We start from the raw sequence: 23,099 nt of genomic DNA on the forward strand, positions 1-23,099 counted from the left end.
TTTGCAAGAATTTCAGCTCAACAAGATGATCGTTGCTTTCAAGAGGAGGAATTTAGAAAATTCGTAGTCAAACTGTCCTTTTAAAAATACCTTAAATGAAAATGAAACGGACATTTTTTGGTTACACTACTATTCAAAGCAGTTTCTCTTCGATTCAAAGGATTTTGTCTTTACTGAGACAGGTATGCACATCAAGTAACCGATAGGTAATATGAAAACTGCTCGATAAAGACAAAGACTAAAGTCTTTATCAATAATTATCATCAAAGACTGCAGATTGCCCCATTAAGCTATTAAGCTTGCAAAGAAGTATTGGTTGTAGATAATTCACCATAGAGGAGAGCAAAGAGCTACGTAACTTCCAGGGGTATAGCAAGTCATTTTTGGCTTGTAAGCCTGTTCCATGCTTCGTAAGTATAGTGCGGCCGGGGAAGGCAGGGGAAGTCAAGTATTTCCGAGAAAAGTTTGTAAGCCCGGGCTTATTGGCTTAAACGGAGCTACGCGCCTGACTTCCATAGAAAGCAACAAAAAAATCATTACAAACATATGGTCAATACCAGGTTGCAAGAAATTGTGTAGAAACGGTGATTTATTTTACACTTATAAAGCTAATCACATACATACGTACATACATCTTTATCTAACGAGGGTAACATTATTTTATATAAGTTTTCTACCATATGACCCTCACATATATACACAGTACATTTTACAATTACAATTTTACATTACATATCTTAATATAATTCATATACACACAAAAAATATTATATGACATTCACAAAAAACACGAATCAGTTTGAGTAGCAATTACAATCTGGTAAAAAACGGCAATAATGACAAAAAAATTCCTCTAAATGCAATATGCATGCAAGCTTGTTCGCGAAAAAATAGGCGAAGTTTGCGCTTGACAGTAGTGAGGACGGTGCTGAGCGAGATCGGTAGTATAGAGGAGGAAGGAAGTTGCTTTAGATGCGTCTCAAGACCATTGAAAAGAGTAGCGATTGAGTAGGCGAAGGTGCGTTAACCAGAGTTGGTACGAGGTTTAGGGAGAGATAGCGATAGATTGCAAGGTGCTGCGCCTCTTGTTGAGTACCGAGTTAGCAGAGAGGATAGAAACCTAAACCTGCGCCGTAAACAAGATGGAGAGTCAGGATTCAGAAGAATAGAAAAAAGAAGTTGTAGCTTTCTACATTTAATGACATCGATGATCGGAATCCAGTTAAGTCTAGAAAAAGCGAGACTGATGGAACAGAAATGTCGGCATTCAGGAGGATGCGAGCAGCTCACTTCTGGCAACGCAGAAGGCGGAGAAGAGAATGCTTGGAGCACGACCCCCAAGTGTAGAGCAGTATGCCAGTTGACTATGGATGCAAGAGTTGTAAAAAAGAAGAGAACTGTGAAAATCTAAGAAAGGAGAAATTCTCCTGAGAAGGGAAAGTCGACTATTTAGTGTTTTGCTGGGCGGTCTACGTGCTGGTCCCAAGTGAGGTGATCATCCAATAATACGCCAAGTATCTTAGCTGAGTTAACTTGCTCAACGACGTTACCATTCACAGAGACGTTCAGATCAGGGATTTGGAGATGTAGTAGCCTTTGCCTTGTGGTCACTAGCGTAGATTTCGTTTTGGCCGCATTGAGCGCCCTCCAGTTTAAATTGGCCCAACGACTGACACATCTGCAGAGAGTTGATTGAGTCTAGTCTCGACTTTCAGTACAGTAGGTCCGGATGTTAGAAGCGTCGTGTCATCAGCAAACATCGTTAGATGTGCGTCAGGCGAACGAGACAGGTAAGGCGGCAGGTCATTAATGAAAATAAGAAAAAACAGAGGGCTCAGGATGCTACCCTGGGGGACCCCAAGGGACACCAGGGTAGCATCCAGGGTCAAGACTGCTTTCTGGGTACCAGGGTCAAGACTGCTTTCTGGGTACGGCCCGTTAACTAGGATCGGAACCACTTTAACGTTGACGAGCAGCAACCGTACATACCAAGTTTGAACAAGGGAGTGTCGTGGTGGACCGTGTCAAATGGCTTCTTGAGGTCAACTAGTAAGAGCCCACTCAGTAAGCTGCGGTACATATTGGCGAGTAGTTGGTCCCACAGGCGAAAGGTGGCAAGTTCGCAGGATCAAAACCAGCGAAAATCAAACTAGAGGTCAGTAAATAATCCATGCTCGACAAGAAATGGGCAAAAATGAGAGTGAGCATGACGTTCTATAATTTTAGAAATAATAGCTAGAACAGATATAGGGCGGAAATTGGAGCGGTCTAGCGTGGAGCCGTCTTTGAACGAAGGAGAGACCTTTGCTACTTTCCAGGCATCAGGAAATAATCCAGTACAAAGGCTGAGATTGAATATCGATGCAAGTGAGCTAGCAATAGTATGCATAGCTGTTTCCTATAATTATACCAATGAAAGAGTATAAATAATAGATTCTTTTCAGCATTCTTTGTAATTTTCTATCGATAATCGAATTCATTTCAACCGAACTTTGCAAAAAATTGGGAAGCCTCGCCTATCTTCTTTGGTTTTAAAAACAGGAACTTCTTGAGTATTAACTGGAACTCTTTCAAATATTCATACCAAAAAATAATAACCGCTATAAATTATTCGTCACAGAGGGTGTAAAATTTTCTTAACAGTCAAAACATTTCGTATCGATAGAAAATTACAAAAGAATGCTGAAAAGAATCTATTATTTATACTCTTTCACTGGTATAATTATAGGAAACAGCAATGCATGCTTCTGATTTCTAAACAAAGCGTGAGAGAAATTCTTTCGTTGAAGACGTCTTTATTTCTAATCAATGAACTCCTGTTCTAATTTTAAGAAAAAGAAAGTATCCTTCTCTAGAGAAACTTACAGGACTTAAGCTTAGGGAAACATTGTTGTCACTCAGCATACATCTCTTGTACTAAACAGCAGTATAACTTTGCACACTGAGAACGCCACGGCATCACAAACAGCAGCCAATAGGGTAAAACAGCCTTGAAAAAATGCCACAGCTGATGCTTTTACTAAAGAAAATTAAACAAGAGAAGAGAAAACATCATCAACAGCGGTCGTTTGTTTTAGTTTAGAGCTTTCTTTATTCTTTTAATTATGTGACCACGAGTACCAGAAAGTACCCTTTTCGAAGACTGAATAATTCAGAAAACGTGAAATCCTTAAAAATACCTTCCATCCTGAGAGGTTTTCTTCTTTTTACACAGGGTCTTGCATCCAGCGTATAGATTTTAGTTAAGTTTAGAGGCTGAGTAAGGTTTTCATGGTAGCAAAGTATAATTTCCTGACTAGCAGGACATGTTCAATGATTTTTTCTAAAGAAATGAGGTTTTCCAATTTTCTCTCTTCTTTCGGTGATTCTTAAAAATGGATGAATATTAAAAAAACAATCGTCCACACATCAGCGTCGGTCGCATTGCTTAACACTCTCTTTCCTTTTGAAATGGTCCCCAAATTTTTGCGATCGCAGATTTGACCATTGAAGAGTTGACGCCAATTAAGGAAAAGAATGCGGCTGCAGGAAACTACGTATTTTGAAAGTTTTTCTCCTTAAAAACAGATTAGTTAGCTTAATATAATATTTTTAAGGTGTTTGTGACCTTTTCAACAGTGCCGTTTGGAAAGCCACGAAATCGCCCGGGATGAGGCCGAGAGGTTAGCTCAGATAAATACCAGAAAAGAGAACCTCGTACACACGCATGTGGACACCCCATTGGCATTTTGGTTCAATTCATAGACACCTTAACATGGAGTAAAGCTTCCCTATAACTGGAGATAGCGTTCTATTCAGTCATTCAAAGCCTTTTACCTTTGTGATTTTTTTTTAAAATGCGGGTGCAAATATTTTTCTTAGCAGACGGCATGAAGACAAAAAGAATACAATCTTATTACTAAAACTATTCTTATTTTAATTGTAAAATAGCTGCTTACGTTATATTTTAAATCAAAGAGTAGGGTATATATTTCTGAGACCCTTAGCCCGACACATTTGGAGGACTCAGTAATGTTGCTTGTATTACACGGAATGTTACTGAGTCGTATTAGATACGACGTTTTTGAACGCTTTTGTTTGTGGTTTTTCACGTTTATGTTTCTCATTTCATCTTTTAGTGAACAAAGCCGCTGGTGGACGAGGTGAAACTGTCACCGGAGAGTCAGACCAAGTACTGACTTATGCAAATTTTGAGGCTCACAAGGTCTTCTACCTCAACATCACCAGCATTGGTTAAGATTATGTTATGGAAGGCAGTGAGTGCGAATTTGCCTTTATGCTCCTCCTTCAACCTGGCTGTACTTCAAGATATCATCGGCAGATTGCTCTGTGAATTTCTTCCATCGGAAATGCACAACAACTCGGACAAGTTTATCGCCAGCCAGAGTCACCATCACTTTGCACTGGAAATCGGAATGTTCTCAGTAATAAATTTAAAGCAATTTTTAAAAATTTGGACTTAACATGAGACAAATGTTTAATCCTCCAAGTATTGAAGCCCTTACGATCTTTTCCTAAGCCATTAAGATGTTGCAGAGTAAATAAACTGAACAACTAGACATGGAGCAATGCAACAATAGATACATCTCGGACCAGCAGCTTCAAATACCTTTAAACCAATCTCGGGTCTAGTATAAAATTAAGTGATGCGTAGTCTTCGCGAGTCAAGATTTTTTCTAATTTCTGAGGAAGCTCTCAGCCGGGAAACAAACAAACGAACAAACAAGCAGGAAAATCGAGGACAAATTACTTTATTCCTTTCAAATGTCAGGTAGCGCTATGACAAGGTTGGTATTGACCACTTTCATAAATGGCTGCCGGACTAATATTCTTTGGTTTAAATTTAAATTAGCCTTTCTGGCCTCGCTTGAGATAATGTATTCTCTTGAATTTTGTACTGGAGAACGAGGCCAGAAAGGCTAATTTAAATTTAAACAAAAGAATATTAATCTGGCAGCCATTTATGAAAGTGGTCTATTGTCTTTCTCCTGCCAACTTCTCACACAGTTGAAATTTTACATTATGCATAGTGCTACTCAGCTATATAAGACCAACAAGTGATTGAAACATTCACTTGTTATAATTCATGAACAATTTTTTCCAGACAAAATCTTCGATAAAACGTTTAATCCTCTTGGACCACAAGTTAATAATGGGAAGCGAGCATGAAACTGTAACTTTGTGGTTTATCCCTTTAGTCTCCATGTATCAGCTGGCCATGCGAGAGCAATGGAAAGTGCGCTGCACAATACGAAAATAATAGATATATATGCGTTTGCACGAAAGGGTACACTGGGGAACATTGTGAAATGGGTAAGAAACCTTATACTTTATAAGCCACGAGCTTTTTCAATTGAGAGGAGTTTTGCTAACACACTGCATACTGACATAGTTCCTATTTCGAAATCATGAAAGTCGTAAGGTGAATTTGATAAGTCTGTCAACAACCAGCTGATGATGGAAATGTAACTGAGAGGCTAGCACTTTATTAATTGATTTACTCGCGGTAACACTTTCTGAGATCCTCGACGCCATAATTGTATACAATTTAACCCCAACATCATGGCTTTCCATGTATTTTGTCAGCTGGTGCTACATGAGATTTATCCTCTGAGTATTACATGAAAGCTAATTTATTTACATACTTTCTCTCTAAGCTGGTAAAAAATTATAAAAACCCCATGTTCTCCCTTGGTAAAAGAAAAAATTGGCATCTAGCAGGAATTTTCATTGAGTGTGTTTTATTAAAGTGTTGGGCACTGTCATGAAAGCGCTAGAGAATTTTTTCAGATATATGTAAATAATTATTTTATACTCCTAGGATCTATGTAGTGCGTGATATTTGTAGCTGTTGTGTAATTAACCTTTATTGTATATATCAAATAGTTTTCTTCATTCTTTTCTGGCACCTTGCGTCCACATGTACTTTTAGAAAGATTCGGGTGGTGACGGTGTGGTGTGTGGTTTTATTTTGAGAGAGAAGGACACCGGCGGCGAAGGTTGAAAAAGTTACAGAGACTCGGTCGGGGCACGTTTCAATCACTGAGAGTCATTCAGAAAAAAACTTGTCCTTTCACACGACAAAGAATTCATTTTCCGAAGGCGTACGTGTGCCAAGAAGCTGGCCAAAGAAATAAAACGCAGAAGAAAAAAAGGAAAAGGTTATCTTCTGCCAAAGGGAAAGCCAGTGAAGACAAGAGGAGTGAAGGAAAAGTACGTTAGTTACGTTAAGTTGGAAACTACTGCGTAGCAGCGTTTGGTTTGTTAAACGCGAGTCTGGGTTGTTAAACGTGAAGATTGGTTTGTGAATCGTTGGTTTATCTGCCGTTTGTTGTTGGAACGTGGTTGTTAAGATTACGTCGAGCACAGGTCAAGCACAGGACGCGAAGGTGAACTGAACGTCAAAAAAAAAAAAAGAAAAAAAACCTAGCTTTTCTTTATCTTAATAGTAATTACTCTTGTAAATAGTTGTAGGGTAAAATAGTTTAAATTATCATAATTCTGTAAATTAATTGGGATAAATAATTTAGTTCATTGTGTTATCGCTATTGTTAGTTGCTTTATTGTTTTATTTAGGGTAATAAATATTTGCAAGCCTACGTTTAGTTATGTTGTTGCACCAAGCCATTTAGTTCAAAAATACGATAAGCAATTGATAGTTTTCTATTTCGAAGGCGGTCTTACTTTGCCAGTAGAGCAATCTTTACCATAGTCCATTTAACAGTGCAAAAGTTCATACCAAGCCGTTCGTGAATACGGCATATTATTCTATCGCCGTGGAGTTCCACATGAAAGCAGATGTTAAGTTCTACGGTGACTAAAACTTGACAGGAAGTATTATCATTATCTTGCGGCAAGATGTGTTTCAGTTAGGATAATCTGATTGACAAATGAGAGATTAATTTGATCTGGAAAAAGTTAGTCTCATACCGGATTTCCTGGCAATACCTACTTCTTTAAATATACTTTCGATCCTTTCAGATTTGTTTTTTTAGATCAATTTCATGTCGATCTCATGATCAAAAAAGTACCTGGTAAATTTTATTTAGCACGTTCAGCACCTCTCTCTTTAAAAGGTGACAAAAACTGTAAACAATTTGTACTTTTTATCTTGAACACTGAGTCTATAATCAGTTTACTCGTGTGAGCAGCACGTGCTCTTACTGGGGCGGTACTTTAAGTACGCCCTGTCTTCCTTGAATTCTCTTTTTATTCTGTGGTTATGTAAAAATCTTCAAGGTATGTATTCGATCTAGTTATCTTTTTTAAGTACAATTATAATCCACGCAACGGTTTATTTACAATTTAGATATTGCCAATTTTGTTTTCGTTTTACCCGAACTAAACTGGAAATGTAAGAAATTTAACGTAGAAAATGATTTTGTAAAGCGTAAACAACTCGAAGGTACATACTTAGTACGCAGGAACTGTTTTACGTAACTTAACGTGATTCGCTGGCTAAGATAGAAACAATGACGATGCATGAAGATTGACAGCTTGGTAAGTGTCACCTTTGTAAGCTGGTTACCAACATTTTCACCCAGGGCTGAGCTAGACCCCAAAATAGTAGGCTGTATAAGAAAGGCGAATAAAGCCAAGTCAAACGTCAAGAGTGATAGAAAATCTTCTAACACCTTCTCTCCGTCTCTAGACATTGATGAATGCGCCGAGGACTCGCACGCTTTTATATTTATAACAAATTTATTGGAAATAATGATATACATAATATATCTTTATTAAAAAAGGGGTTATAGAAGGGGAGGAACTTAATCCTCATTGTAAACGTTAGCCCAGACATAAGTACATAACGCTATTGAATATAGAAATACACACTGGAACATTTTAACACACGTATATATATATATATATAACTGCATTTTTTTTTTTTTTATGGAGGAGAACCAATATGGTCACCCCAAACGATCCAACCTTTGTGGTATCGTCTAAGTCATATATATATATATATATACGTGCAGATATAGCTCTTTGGCATACAAAGCTTTGCTTTCATGTCCAAATTGAGCACTCTAACTAGGATGAGTCATTGCTCTGCAATTGCGCATGCTCGCTAGTGTACTCTAGTTTGAGCACTCTGGCATGGCTTAGACGATACCACAAAGGTTGGATCGTTTGGGGTGACCATATTGGTTCTCCTCCATCCTAGCATTAGCACTGCACTGATGAGGCCCAGAAGGCCGAAACAGTTATAAGCTTCTCGGCCTCTTGGGTTAAAAGGCTTATGAAAAGTTTATTTTTCTTGCTTTTGCAGCAATTGGTCAACATGGACAGCCAGGAAAGTGAAAATATCAGCCAGTTTACTACCGATAACTCGACAGCGAATCCAGGAGACGTCGTAGACGCAAGCGTGGTAGAAGGTTCACAGTCCTGGGACGCAGACGTGGAAATCGAAATCCCTGAGGTACTGAAAAATCTGGAAAATAAGGGTGTGAAATTTAAGGCCGTGCCTTTTTTGAATGCTCCTAGTCAAAGTAAAATCACGAAGGATCGCTCTATTTATTTTAGCGTTGATACAATCGTCACATCGCAAATAATTCTCGAAGCTTTTGACGCGGCAGAAATCGATATTGACGCTATCACCGGAATCCAGAGAAAGGCGTCCAATAGATCTTGGATCGTGACTTTTAAGAGCCGTGCAGCTAAAGAAGCCGCTCTTGAAACACCTTTTGTCGTGATTGCCGGTCTCAAAGTGTTCTTGGGCGACTGCGAAAATCGTTTGGTCCTCGTCAAGATCCATGAAGCCCCCGCTGAACTACCCGACACTGCCGTGATTGGCCGACTCAGCCACTACGGTCGTGTCCTTTCATTTCGGCGCGAAAAAATTGCACAACATATCGAGAATGGAGTAAGAACGGCTCGAATGGCGCTACATCGAACTATCCCTGCCAACATCAACATAGCTGGTGAACCTATTAAAATATGGTACCCAAATCAGCCAACAGCTTGCCGGAATTGTGGAGCTACTGACCACATGGCCAAAGACTGCTCTGCAGTCCGTTGTTTTAATTGTGAATGCCCTGGGCATCGAGCTCAAGAATGTAAAGACTCGCCAAGATGTTCCGTTTGTTTAGCGGACAACCATTCCATGCCTCAATGCCCCTTCCTGCTCTTCAGCGCGAACGTCGATAGTGAGCCAACGCCACCTAAATCTGAAGAGGAAAAGACACAAGAGCGAGCCCAGCGCGCCAAGGAAAGAGAAGAAAGGCAGAAAAAACTACAACAACAGAGAGAACAACAGCGACAACAAGAAGAACAACAGAAATTACTAGAAAAGCAGAAACAGCAAGAACAACAGAAACAACAAGATCAAGAGAAACAACGAGAACAACAACGCGACGAAGGTAGAAGAGAACGACCAAGAGAACGAAGAGACGAGCGAGGGAGGGACGATCGAGAAGAACGAAGAGATGACCGGAGAGACGACAGAAGAGAGAGAGATAGAAACGATCGAGATTATTATCGCGGCCGCGATGACCGCGATAGATCTTCCCGCCGTGACTACTCTGGCTCCGAAACTGATAATGATGGATGGGAGAAAGCTAAACCTAGGAGAAGGCGGTACAGATATTAATTTTTTATTTATATTCAATGAGTAAGCTTAAAATAATTTCTCTAAATGTGCGAGGACTCGGGTCCTCCAGTAAAAGTCGAAAAGTTATTCAAGAATTAAATTATTCAAACTGTGACATAATCCTTTTACAAGAAACACATGTCTCATGCAAAAAACAAGCGGAGGAATTCGAAATACTCTGGCGCGGCAAATGTCTGTGGTCCTTCGGGACTGGCAGGTCCGCCGGTGTTGCCATCCTCTTTTCTCTAAACTTCCCAGGCAAAATTATCCGTTTTTTGACCGATTCCGAAGGAAGAATATTGAGCTTACTCATTGACTACTATAATTCTAAACTAAATTTAGTAAACATTTACTCTCCCAATACTATTTCGGATCGTAAAAGTTTTTTCTCTTGTCTGCACAATTACTTTCTACCCCAAGGGGATCTAGTGATCGGGGGAGACTTTAATTGTGTAGACAATGTCCTAGATAAATTAAATTGTTCCGCCATCCTATTGTCTGATCAAAAACTTCTCCGATCCCTTTGTGCTGACTTCTCACTTACAGACATTTGGCGCAAAAACAACCCGCGCAAAGTAACTTTCACCTGGTCTAACAAAGACCATACCCAGGCATCTAGAATTGACCGCTTTCTCGTCGCTAAAGGCTTAACCCTAGTAACGAAATGTAATATTCTTCCATGCGTATACGACCTATCCGATCATGACTTTGTAAAAATTGAACTAACGACTAACCCTTCTAATCACGGTCCTGGAATTTGGAAGTTCAACAGCTCTTTACTCTCAGATGTAGAATTTAAAAACATTATGTCAAAATCGATTAACAACTTTAAGCTTAAAATCCCCGAATTCGCCTCCCTTCGCGAATGGTGGGATGCTCTAAAAATTGAAATCCGCAAAACAAGTATTTCATACTGTATCCGTAAACAGAGAACAGCAAATGCCAAAAGAATCCTAATTACTAAGCAATTAACCCATGCTAAAAACGCTTTACATTCTAATCGCTTAAATAACCCAGGTGTAATTAGCGATTTGGAAAGCCAATTGTCCTCTCTGATCTCGAAAGAGGCCGAAGGAGCTAAAGTCCGCTCCCGAGCACAATGGTTCGAAGAAGGTGAGAAACCAACACGCTATTTCTTCCGTCTGGAGAAAAAACGAGCTGACATGAATAGTTTTGAATCTTCTTTTTGACGAGAACGGTGTTCTCAGAAATTCTCAAAATGATCTTGAAAGAATTTTAACCAATTTCTACAAGAATTTATTCACCCAAGATCCTCTTGATATGCGAATTCAAACTAAAATAATTGACGACCTCGAATTTTCACTGACTGATTATGAGCGCAATCTATGCGAAGGCCCTTTTTCTAATAAAGAATTACTTACTGCATTGGAAGGCCTTCAGACCGGCAAGTCACCCGGTTCTGATGGTCTCCCAACAGAATTTTACTCTGTTTTTGGAACGATTTGAGCGAATCTCTCCTTTCTGTTTTGAACGAGGCCTTTCTTGCTGGCTCCCTCGCGGATAGCCAGTACGAGGGCCTCCTACGACTCATCCACAAAAAAGATGATCGACGCCTCGCAAAAAATTGGCGCCCAATTTCCTTGTTAAACACTGACTACAAGTTAGCATCTAAAATCATCACTGAACGATTGAAAAAAGTCATGAATTCCATCGTGCATTCAGACCAAACGTGCGGCGTGGTCGGCCGCACTATCTTCTCAAATTTGGCCTTACTTCGTGATGCCCTTGACATGATTGACAAAACTAATGAACCAGGTATTCTCATTTCCTTAGATCAAGAAAAAGCTTTTGACCGAGTTGACCACGAATTCATGATGAGAGTATTGCGTAAATTTGGTTTCGGCCCCTCCTTTTGTGGGTGGGTCGAACTATTTTATTCTAAAGCCTTCTCTAGAATCATTGTTAATGGCTCCCTGTCCCCCCCTGTCCACTTAAGAAGAGGGGTGAGACAAGGATGCCCATTATCTCCTCTCCTTTATGTGCTAGTTTCAGAAGTATTATCAACGCAAATCCGTAATTGTAAAGATATTGAAGGTTTCCTGCTCCCCGGAGCAGGGGGCCTTCAATATAAAATATCCCAGTACGCTGACGATGCTACTTGCATCTTAAAATCCGAAAGATCTCTTTCTTCACTTCTCCGAGTCGTATCAAAATTTGAACAAGGATCTGGCGCTAAACTGAACACGTCCAAATCTGAAGCAATGTGGTTAGGAAAATGGCGAACTAGAATTGAATCTCCCTATGGCCTCAAATGGGTCACTAAAATGAGAGTGCTTGGTGTTTACTTCTCAAACGGCCTCGTCAATGTCGACGACGACAATTGGCGGGCCAAATTAGACAAACTAAGTTCGGTTCTAAATCTTTGGAAACAAAGAGACCTGTCTTTTATCGGTAGAACCTTAATTGTAAACACTTTAGGCGCAAGCCGTTTATGGCACGTTGCTAAAGTCATCCCCCCACCCCGTTGGGTGCACGATAGCTTTAAGTCGATCATTTGGCCTTTTATCTGGAAAGGAAAAATGGAAAATGTAAGTCGCGATCGCTGCTGTGCGCCCCCATCCTCTGGGGGCCTCAACGTCGTTAATTTTAAAGCTAAGTGCGCTAGCCTGCGCCTTTCTGTTTTTTCCAGTTTAAGAGATGACTTTGGCACATCCAAATGGCATTACCTAGCTCGATATTTTTTAGGACATAAGCTAACTATTCTAGATCCCCGTTTTTCTTTTCCCACAAATTCTGGCCCCTCTTCCTTCCTTCCTTCCAATTACTACCGGCTTTGTTTAGATAATTTCCGTACCTTGCATCAGAAAACTGGTGCCTTACCTGATTTACTCACCAGTAAGAATTTATATCTTTTGTTGCTTGACCCCGTCTGCGCTGCACCCCGGTGCTCCGGTTTTTGGGCGTCTGCTATGGACCGCCCCATCAATCGTTGGGCCTGGGTGTGGCGCAAGTCTCGCCTAAAGCTAATTGAGAACAAGAAGAACGATCTAATTTGGCTATTGATCCATAGAATGATCCGCGTAAGATATCTCCTAAAGTCTTGGGGATACATCAATAATGACAAATGCGCGATCTGCGGTAAAACAGAAACTATTGAACACTGTTTCTTGGGATGTCCCAGAGTTGTGAAAGTCTGGGACTATTTCTCTCCCCTTTTTCGTGTTCTACTCGACTCCCCCTTCTCTATCTCCCCTACCTCTATCTATTACCCCTTTTCCCTAGACCAATCTACCACCAGTATGTCCTTATCTAACTTTCTCAAGGCAACCATCATATATTGGTGTTGGCTTGCCAGAAATAAAGCTACCTTCGAAGGTTCTCTTTTGAGCTCCAACGCGATTATCGACTTAATTAAAAAAGATGTCCAACTCAGAATTCTTAGCAGCGACACTGATACCTTAAGGAATTTTTGGTCTTTTAAAAACGCATTTTGTTCGGCCGATGCTGGTAAACCTGTCTTCTTTCCCTCTCTTGCTCCCCCCTGAACCTTTGTATATAATAAAACTTGTTAAACCTCGCCCATGAGGGGTCCTTACTCCGGGCTACAGGCCCGCGCGCTGTTTGTGCCCCACATGGTCGGGACAAAACTCTTTGTAAATAGCAAATAGAACTTTGTTAGCTCTTACAGGTGGGCGCTTACTCCGGGCTGTTATAGCCCGTGCGCTGTTCGTGCCGCCTGTAAGAGAAAATGTCATTAGTTAATGGAGACCTGTAAATACTTAAGTAACTCATAATTTAATTCGAATACTTTCATCAATTAGAATTGTAAATAGATATCATTGACGAAATAAAACCGCCTGGTCTCCAGGCTTTTATATTTTAAAAAAAAGTACTGTCTGCAGTTAGATATAGCTCTTTGGCATACAAAGCTTTGCTTTCATGTCCAAATTGAGCACTCTAACTAGGATGAGTCATTGCTCTGCAATTGCGCATGCTCGCTAGTGTACTCTAGTTTGAGCACTCTGGCATGGCTTAGACGATACCACAAAGGTTGGATCGTTTGGGGTGACCATATTGGTTCTCCTCCATCCTAGCATTAGCACTGCACTGATGAGGCCCAGAAGGCCGAAACAGTACTGTCTGCAGTTAGTTATATATATATATATATATATATATATATATATATATATATATATTAAAAAAGGACTTTATCTACGATAAAAGTTCTATTGAATCCATGAATAAAGTAAATGATATATAATATTAATTCAATTTTGTACTATAGGCCTAGTTAAATGATTTTGATTTTAGAGCTTTCTTAAAAGTGTTCATTGAGTCAAGTTCAACTACTGGTGACGGTAAACTGTTTCATGTGTCACTACATCTATGCCAAAACGTACACTTAAATTAAAGATATCTGCGATGTTAAAGCACAATGTGCAAATACTGTGGGATCCTACTTTTGCTCGTGTAAGCCAACCTGTCATGGAAATGGAGAAACATGCAGACTATTCGAGTTGCTGTTTACTGCTGTTTTTATAATTATTTCATGGGATATTAAAAGCCAATTTACACAACCCGCATATAACATTAGCTAATCGTGGCGGGTATTAGTAATAAATAAGTAAATACTACACATTGTAAGCTGAAGAGACTTAATTACTACTACGATATTACTTCAGTTAGAAGCTATGCATTGGTTCACTACACTATAAGCTAAAAGATACGTACAGTTGTCATACAAATTAAATACAATAAAATTCCTAGTAAGTTAAAGAAGACACAATAATCAAATACAGGCAGAGCAGACTGGAAAGTAGAGAGGAGAGAATTGTGACATACGGATGTGAGCGAAGTATACAGTGGTTGTGAAGTGAATTGAAAGTTGTTGTTTTGAGACTTTTCTAGTTAAGCCTTTTGTTTTATTAATCCTTGCCTGTTGCGCCTACTTGTTGTTTTGGTAGATTATGTTTTTGTTTTTTTGGTTCAGCTCACGGATTTCCTTGTTACCGTGTTAGACATTTAGACAATTAGACAGTTTCACAGGTGGTCGTGTTTGCGTTGGTAAAGCTGACCTTGAGTCCTACCCACACTGAAGTTCCCTTTTGTGTGCGCAATTCTTGTGGGCAGCTGTTAGTGTTCAATTGGTTCCTTGGTGCTCACCAAGTACTTCGGTGAGGGCCAACCAGTTTCCTCCTTTTTGCAAAATAAACGGATACACTATGGAAACTCTCACGGTCAGCTAACCCAAACACGTCTACGGTTATCCTACTTAAAGCGTTAGTACCTCTCGCATGATTATTGGACGCGTAGATCAATAGATGCACAGAGTATTAGATGCATAAAGCGTTGTTGTAGCAGCTCTCCAGAAGAGAATAAAAGAAGTAAAGTACAGAGTCTTGGCACCTCTCGTTAATTCGTCCAAGCGAGTGGTAAAACCCCCTCAAATATAGTGATAATATTTGATAATCATTATTATTGAATTTCAATATTAGTGAATGGGCTCAACATAATAGTCCTTAATCCCAAGTATAGTCTAAAGCAACTTGTGAAGTTTCCTTTTAAATTCTCTTTTCGTGAGCTTACGCAAGCCAGGGTTTAGACAGTTCGATAACCTCGTACCAAACGCAGAGAAAGGCTTCAGTTTCACATGCAATCTAGATTTCTGTACATAAAAATTCTCTGTGGAGGAGAAACGCGTATTATAGGTATGGACTTCAGATGAATTAATTAAAAGTTCACGAACATTCCTTTGTGTAGAGCCAGTAGGAACATCATGCATTATGGCGGAAACAGTTTCAAAATAGAAATAGGTTTTAGTATTTATCCCAATTTGGAGGGAGTTATTAAACACGATTGTCATTGATTTAATTTTATAAATAGCTCTGATCGACCGCTTCCAGTATCCTTAGTGATCTTGACCGTGACAAGTACCTTGGAGTACTGGTATCATATTTGAGTTCATTTCTCGTGGATTCGAGCCGCAGTGTATTTGTGAGATGCTGGCATGCCAAGGCAGACGGATGGACTGTAGCGACATTTCATAACAACTCCAATGGAAAAGGACCCATACATGGCAAAAAAACTAGCGTTCGCCATACGGAAAATAAAAGTTGAATTCACGGAAAACGTGGCAATTTACTAACGTTTACCCATGTTTTGCCTCCGAAAAATCCGACGTTTTCTGTGCGTTTTCGCATTGGTGAATCCCAGTATTCGTTCCATTATTCGGTAGTTTTCCTTCGCGGTAAATGCAGGTAAACATTTCGTTTTCTGGCATTAACCACTCGATTAACGCACCACAAACAGCGTGTTTTCCTTCTGTTCATTGACATTTTCCGAATGAACAACAACGTCACAGCTGAAAACACGCATTTTCCGGGAAGGTTAATGTGTTAAATACGGGAAAAAATAATGTTTTCGAGAGTTTGCAGTTCGTATAATTTATTGAAAATGCTATGTTTTCTTCTGTTTGCAACCATTTTTTGCCCGGTGAATGAAGTGTTCACAAGAGTTATCCAGTCGAAAGCATGCATTTTCCAACGTTTTCTCTGCGATAGTGAATTCGAGGAAATTCGTGGAAACGTATCTTTCGGCGTTTTATCTTTCATTGTTGTTCCGTTAACCTATAGAAAACAACATGTATTCTAACATTTACAGCCGTTTTGCGCATTCGAACGTTATGTTCACTGGAATTAACCAGTCGAAATCATGCATTTTGCGGTATTTTCTGCAAAGGTGAATTCGTGCAAGGGATGCACTTTCCAGCCTTTACCATCGCTCGGTTAATCGCTGTTCGTCAAATTTTACTTCTTGGACTCAACTCTACTGCACGTTCTCAAAGCATTTTGTCCTATTTCCCACTCCCAGACGGAATAAGCACTCTAACAATTCTCGTCAAGTTTATTAATGCAGAATGATGTTAGTGGTACAATTTATTCAGAGTCCAAAATGGAGCCTGATAATAATCGTGTTTCTTAACCTTATTTTACTTTACACATTTCTCTGTCTAAAGTCAAAAAGAGGCAAGACTTAACCCTTACAGTACAATTGATACGATAAAATGGGAAGGATGACAGTCTGGAAAATTATGTGTGGGTCAATATATATAAAATATGACCAGAAAACTGATTTCTAGATGCATGTTTAAATTTCTAAACTTCTATTATAAGCATTTCGCAAAAATGTGAACTTCATGTGCCGAGGGAATCAAGGCAACATGCTGAGAATGTCGCCTTAGATTTAATCTTATGTCTGCATTAAATCTATTTGAAGCACTTCTGATGTTAAAAATTGAGACACTACTCCATCTGATGAAGAACAAGAGAATTATAAAAGAGAGAATGAAAGTTGTAGCTTCCTCTAAAATAGCAGATATGTCCAGGATTTAGGGCTCTTTAAAATGAGCATGGTAAATTGTCCTCACTGATAAAAGTTCAGTCAAATGCACAATTCAGTCAAATGTGAAGTAGTGTGATAATGTTCAAAAATCCGTTCACATATATGTGAAGTATTTGCTAAAAATCACCTGCATTCGATCCTAGACATAAGTGCCAAATAGTGGTCAGGGAAGGGAAAATATTCTACAAACTGAATTCACTTTCCACTGAAAATAACTTAAATGTAGGATGCTCGATAACTAAAATTGCCCAAAATATTACATGTTAGGCATGTATATGTTTACAGTCTTCAAACTCTCTTGTAATCGATCATGATTGTACAGAAGTCTCACTTTAAATTTGCCAACTGAGGTGGTTTCTTAAAAGGTTAAGTCAGACAGAATAAAAGAATGGAGATGGCAGGCCTACATTATCTGTATCATTGGGTAAAAATATAGCAAGTTTATAAGAGATGGTCCCTAGAAGAGAGTTGAGTGACTGTATACTAAAATTAAAATTAGATTAAAGTGGTGGCCCAGTACAATTTTTCTGGGATCTCTCTACTATTTCTATGACTTGCTTTACCAACCCTTCTTTTCACAGACTGCCTCGTTTGCTGCTTCGTCATGGAGTACTTATACCTCTGGTCTACTATATGGAAGAAGTTGGTAACTTCTCCCGTCCTCCAAGTAAGGGGCCTTGTCACCACTGATGTGGGATCTTCTTCATCAGACTCATCTGAGGAGACAAGACTAGGATGCTGGGCCTCGAAAATTGGTTCTCTCTTCTCTTCTTCGCTTGCCACTTTCAGTATCTTATCCAGTTTCTAAAAGGGAAAATGTGAAAGAAGTTTTTATAATACTGAGTGGTGAGTAATTCCTACAATAAAACGTCAGGTTTAGCCAGTTGCACTGAAATTTGGAAACTATGAGCGAACAATGGTGTACAATTCAACTTGCGACATTTCGGATTCACCATTATTTAAGTCCAAAATTGGACCATTAAAAACCTTCATTACCTTTTCATTTAATTCTCATGTTAAGTTATTGCCGTTTTCGTCGACTTCAATTCAACATGTATACTTTAGCTGCAAGCAACAAATGTTCTTGCGTTCCAGCCGGTAAGGCCTTTATCTTCTCACTTCACAACAGCAATGGATACGCCCCCGTAATACTCTCACAATACCGCTACTTCAACTGCGCTATGACAGACTGTTCCTGGTTAGGACCCTCGTTTGGTTTCGGAGATATCCGTAGAAGGAGTGACGCTGTCAACAACACTGACTCCTACACCTACTGTGGACGCACGTACACCCCTCCCCCAGGATAGTTCACACGAGAACTGTTAATTTTTTCCGGCACCATCAGGTTTTCTCCCACTAGCATCGAAGTATTCTATGAAATGTTATCTTGAAGAGATTGTCATTGTTCATGGCATTAAGAGATTCATTAGCAGATAACTTAGTGCACTGATATAATCTTTTTCCAGTACACGTATAAACACCTTTTTAAATAGAAATGCAATGTACATTTAGATCGATTTGCGGGTGGTCAAATTATAAATGTGAGTCTGTATTTCCACTTATTACAGTATAAATACATCGCATGATATAGTTGAAGCTATTTTGACTCATGTTTACTCGCTTTAATATGTTGTCTTTGTGTAGGGAAATTAATCACCAGGTTACCGGTGAGTAAGACCTAGTGAGAAACTTGATTTGATAACACACGTTAGTGTTCAGTCAATAAGACTCTGTTTTTTCAGTAAGTCTCTCTTTGGAAATATTTACTTCTGACCCTTTTTGTTATACGAAAGAAAAATTCTCGATATTCAGCAACCCCAGTTTCCCTTCACTCTCCGACATTAACCTCTTACTATTGAGGCTGGGGGGGGGGGGGGGGGGGAAAGACCCAGCCCAAGTCTTGTGCCAAAGTGGTTGTACCAAATTTTACCAGAATTCCCATTACATTACCATGAAACCCATTTCAATTTTAAAAAAAAGTCGAGTGGTAAACAGTTGATAAAATATCTCTTGCATTTTTTAAATTTTGTTCTTTACCTTTTAAACAGCAAGTTGAATGAAACAATCGACATCGTTTGGTATAATAATCAGTGGCATCGTTCCACGCGTTTATTCGTGACCAAGAGAAACTAGATCTAAAATACGAAGCTGATGCTTTCTGATGAACGTCCTGGTAAAGGACTGTTAAACTTCATTTAGCGGTTGTCCCAAAACTAAAAGACGGTTTTTGATACCCTTCCATGAAAGGAAAGGAAGAGCAAAACAGATTACATTAAACCTGGGAAAAAATTAAACAAAACAAAAAATTCATCTATTTATTTTTTAACATTTCTTTGGCGGGATGTTTATTGCAAATCATTAGGGATACGGCAGACCTTCGTGAGTGTCCTTCGCTGAAAAAAAAATCATTTTTAACACACTATTTGAATCATAACCACAGACTATAAACTACATATCAATTGAAAAGTTATGGAATGCACTATTTGGAAAAAAATTGATTTGTTTTTAGCTTAATCTAAATGTAAACCGAATAATGTGCGACATATTTTAATGAAGGATTGTTTTTGAGAGTTAATGGCATATCAAACCTGACCGTACTAATAATACTTCTACACAATTTCAATCCTGAGGGGTTGGTCTTCAAAACCGTGTGGAGATTATCCGATATTATTCTAAGTTGCTTTGCTCCCATCTGACGAGTTAGCTGATCAAAACTTTACCGTACGCATCAAGTCAGGGGCCATTGCGAAAGATCCATTTTGAAAATGGAATTCTCCCACACGAACCAAATTTTAAGGCAACCAGTGAAGTTTATATTCCCCATTAATTCGTTTAAAGAAGGTACATTCCCGTAAAAACAAAGTAGCTCTTTTTTTTTCTTCCAAAGTTTTCCCAAAAATTTACGCCTTGGGCGACCATATGTCAAGTTATGTCAACACTCAGAAAAATAGACAGTCAGAGACTGCATGTGGCTACTGGTATAGTACAACTTTTGTAGCATTGAAAAGAACTAGTTCAAATTTAAGATTAAATCTGAGAGGTTACAAAATTAATAAATAATTGCTCACACAGCCGGCTGGCAGTAAAATCAGTATGCAAGTAGATAATTGTATGAATCTGAGTGCAGTTATCGACTAACACTACCAGCGATGATGAAAATTCTCCCAAGAGTAGTGCCAATCCTTAATTCCTGTAGCTTTAATATAGTTACCCATTTTAATTTTTTTACTGAGAAAATTACGAACGAGCGTTCATTGAGTGCAAACTAAAATTTCAAGATAAATTCGTGCGTTCTCAGCAAATTATAGTAACAAAATTTCGCCTTCATATATGATGAATACGGTAATCCACCAGCACGAGGTCTTATAACGGAGCTATCCCATAACTTAATGTTTGGTTATTTCATGTTGTAGTTTTGTAGAGAACGACCATGGCGGACAATTTCATTCAACCCTCATACAGTGGATGTGTGGGATCATGAAATTTTTTTTTTCGTCTGATAAACAGACCTAGAATTTACTGTTAAGCGATAGAATTATGCTACTAACTACAATTTCAGCTAAAAAGCAAATTCAAAAGTACCACTTTGTCACGCGAAGTCACACAAGCCCGAAACTTCCAGTCAAGCAGTGGTGTTTAAGCTGACCATAACTTGAACACTTTCAACATGGCGGCCGATGGGTGATCTGAAAGGTTTGCAAACCCTTCAGTTCATCAGTATTTCTAAATGCACGGGCCAAGGTAACTTAGAGACGTGTTTAATTTTGACCGATATTCAACCGTGTTGGGAACCATGAAACCAACTTGTAAGAAGTTATTTCCGATGGAATTTAGCTTTCGAATGTGTAATTTGCAAGGTGATTCTCAAGTGGAGAATTTGTTACTCACACGCCGTCTCTGATGGGAAGCGAAGTATGAAGGACTTGGAGCTATTTACTGTCAATGATAAAATTCTTAAGGAACGGTGGGAAAGCTTCGAAAGCACGAATGACTATCTTTCTGATAAGATCCGAGGAATCCGGAAATGTTTCCTTCTCCTGTCTTGGGAAGGACGGATAAATCGAGGTAGGGAAAATTCCATTAATTTATTTGTTTTTCATCTAAGTGTCGGCCATGATGTTTGAAATTGTACGCCATGAGCCAGAAAAAGAAGAAGTAATGTTACAAGACTTCTGACATACGTACTGTAGTCCTTATTAATCCTTGCCTAACCTTATATAGATCGTGAAATATTTGAGCCATCTCGGCCAATTTTTTAGCCTCTGAGCATAAATGGCAGGCTAAAATCAAGTTTAGGAGCGTGATACTTATGAACTTTGCAAGAAGGAAAATAAATGCGTTTTAAAGTAGCGTAAATTAACATTTGTTATTATAGTACCTTTAAACTAGCTATTAGCTGTTGTTTAAAATCGACTTTACGACACATTTACGCCAACTATGCGTCAAACGCTGATTATTCTTTAGGCAACTTTACGCTACCATTAAAGATAGCGTAAAGCTCAACTTTACGTTTCGTAAGTCGCGTATATCCGAACATTACGTTACATTTACGCATAGTTAGTAGAGGGAGCTGTGATTTACGTGGCCTTTGCACCTGGGTAAATTTGCTTTTACATGCTAAATCAGCTGTAAGAGACAAACAAAGTAAATCAGTCCAGGATGTCGAAAAAATCAGGCTCGTAAAATTGAGAAATAGGCCATTTCTGAGTTACGTTGTGCCTCTGTTTGAAATCGAGTCCTTTTGCAAAACCTTTCATATGAAAATGAGTTTAATTTTCACGAAAATGAAACTGTTGATGAAACACATTTACAAAGACTCGTTTTCACGCAGAGGCAACAAGCAACTCGGTAACCGCCTATTCTTACCGTTTGCTCTCCTCTAGTGATCATGTTATCTAGATATGAAACTCTATCAGCGACTATTTTATACGCGTGATACGTGTGTATGTTACTACGTTTCTGTGTACAAATGACGAGTGTACTTCCACCTCACTTTCTTTCAAAACGTTTTATAAGTTAACTTCCCATGGTATCTCGATCAGGCTCAAACAAAACATCGTTAAGTAAAGTAACTTTCCTTTGTCTAGATAATGCTAAAATAACGTTTACCGTAAAGTTAGGACGCAAAATCTAAATTTTTTTTAATTGGTTATTGCATTGTGCCATGAATTCCTTTGTTTATGTTAAGTTCCCATTTCCGCCCCGTCATGCGCTCTTAAAATAGTGCTGAAACGGACTCAATTGTTCGATTTTTGCTTGAATGATTTAATTTCCACTCATAGAGGCACCCTTTTGTTTGTCAACGAGACGCATTTTCCTGCGTAGACTATAATGTAAATTTCAAACCTTTTACATTGGAAACTGCTTTGAACTACTGTCGAGGACTTTCAAGTCATAATACTAACATTAAAAATGTCAGAAAAAAAGCTAATGAAAGCGCGCCCTTTTTAAAATCGTTTATGGAAGTGCGCCACCATAAACTCGATGGACGAGTGCTTATGAATAAAATATGCAGATTTGAGCTAGTTAGGAATTGAAATTAGTCGCTCTCTTACGAGTTGAAAAAACGCTGTCCTAGGTTATCGGTAGAGAACAAGATTCCCCTGGAAAAAATAGATACTGAGACAGAAGTTAAAGCCTGGATATGTAAAAACATACGATTCTTGTTTGTGACGGTCTGGTCTAGTTTTTTTCGAAAGAGACAAATTAAAATGTCGCTACTGAGCAACATATATTTAGAAATTTAGTGAGCAATGTTGGTTGTGGATGATTGATTTCATTTGTAAACAATTATTTCTTGGTGGGAATACGTTAACAAATCTTAAATCTTTTTTTTTCCCCATATAATTGGGCATCGTCGCCTAATTTATACTTGTTCCCGCTTTACGTCAACTGGACGTTAGCGGGGAGGGAAGCCGTACCATATACTTAAAAGTCCCTTATTACTTCACAACATCTTTAAGTCCGCTATCTTGGATTCACTACTTAAAAGTTAAATTTTGGTAAAGAAAACTTTACAGTTCTAAATTTGTACTGACATGCCGCAATATCTGCATAGTTTCCAAGGAAAAATAATCCACGGCACGTCATATGAAACTTCTAAGAACAGATACATTTCCGAGGCATTATCAAAATTGACAGCTTTCAC

General features: G+C 38.9%; 2 protein-coding genes across 2 annotated transcripts; both read left to right on the forward strand.

The window, feature by feature from the left end:
• Nucleotides 1-1,729: 1,729 nt before the first annotated feature.
• LOC148738089 (uncharacterized) lies at nucleotides 1,730-14,148 on the forward strand. The gene is given in 7 exon segments (XM_088749385.1): nucleotides 1,730-1,790; nucleotides 2,227-2,367; nucleotides 4,119-4,263; nucleotides 4,265-4,424; nucleotides 5,199-5,313; nucleotides 7,652-7,682; nucleotides 13,968-14,148. Coding segments are annotated over 7 exon segments (834 nt in total).
• Nucleotides 8,240-10,932, forward strand: LOC148738090 (uncharacterized). The gene has a single exon (XM_088749939.1). The coding sequence runs from the start codon at nucleotides 8,240-8,242 to the stop codon at nucleotides 9,587-9,589; it is 1,350 nt and encodes a 449-aa protein (XP_088606065.1). The 3' UTR covers nucleotides 9,590-10,932.
• Nucleotides 14,149-23,099: the final 8,951 nt, after the last annotated feature.

The sequence above is a fragment of the Stylophora pistillata genome, chromosome 2, assembly GCF_964205215.1.
Source record: "Stylophora pistillata chromosome 2, jaStyPist1.2, whole genome shotgun sequence".
NCBI lineage: Eukaryota > Metazoa > Cnidaria > Anthozoa > Scleractinia > Pocilloporidae > Stylophora > Stylophora pistillata.

Excerpts from the sequence above, each read along its gene's own strand:
- LOC148738090 (XM_088749939.1), top strand. The coding sequence starts at position 8,240 with ATGAAAAGTTTATTTTTCTTGCTTTTGCAGCAATTGGTCAACATGGAC.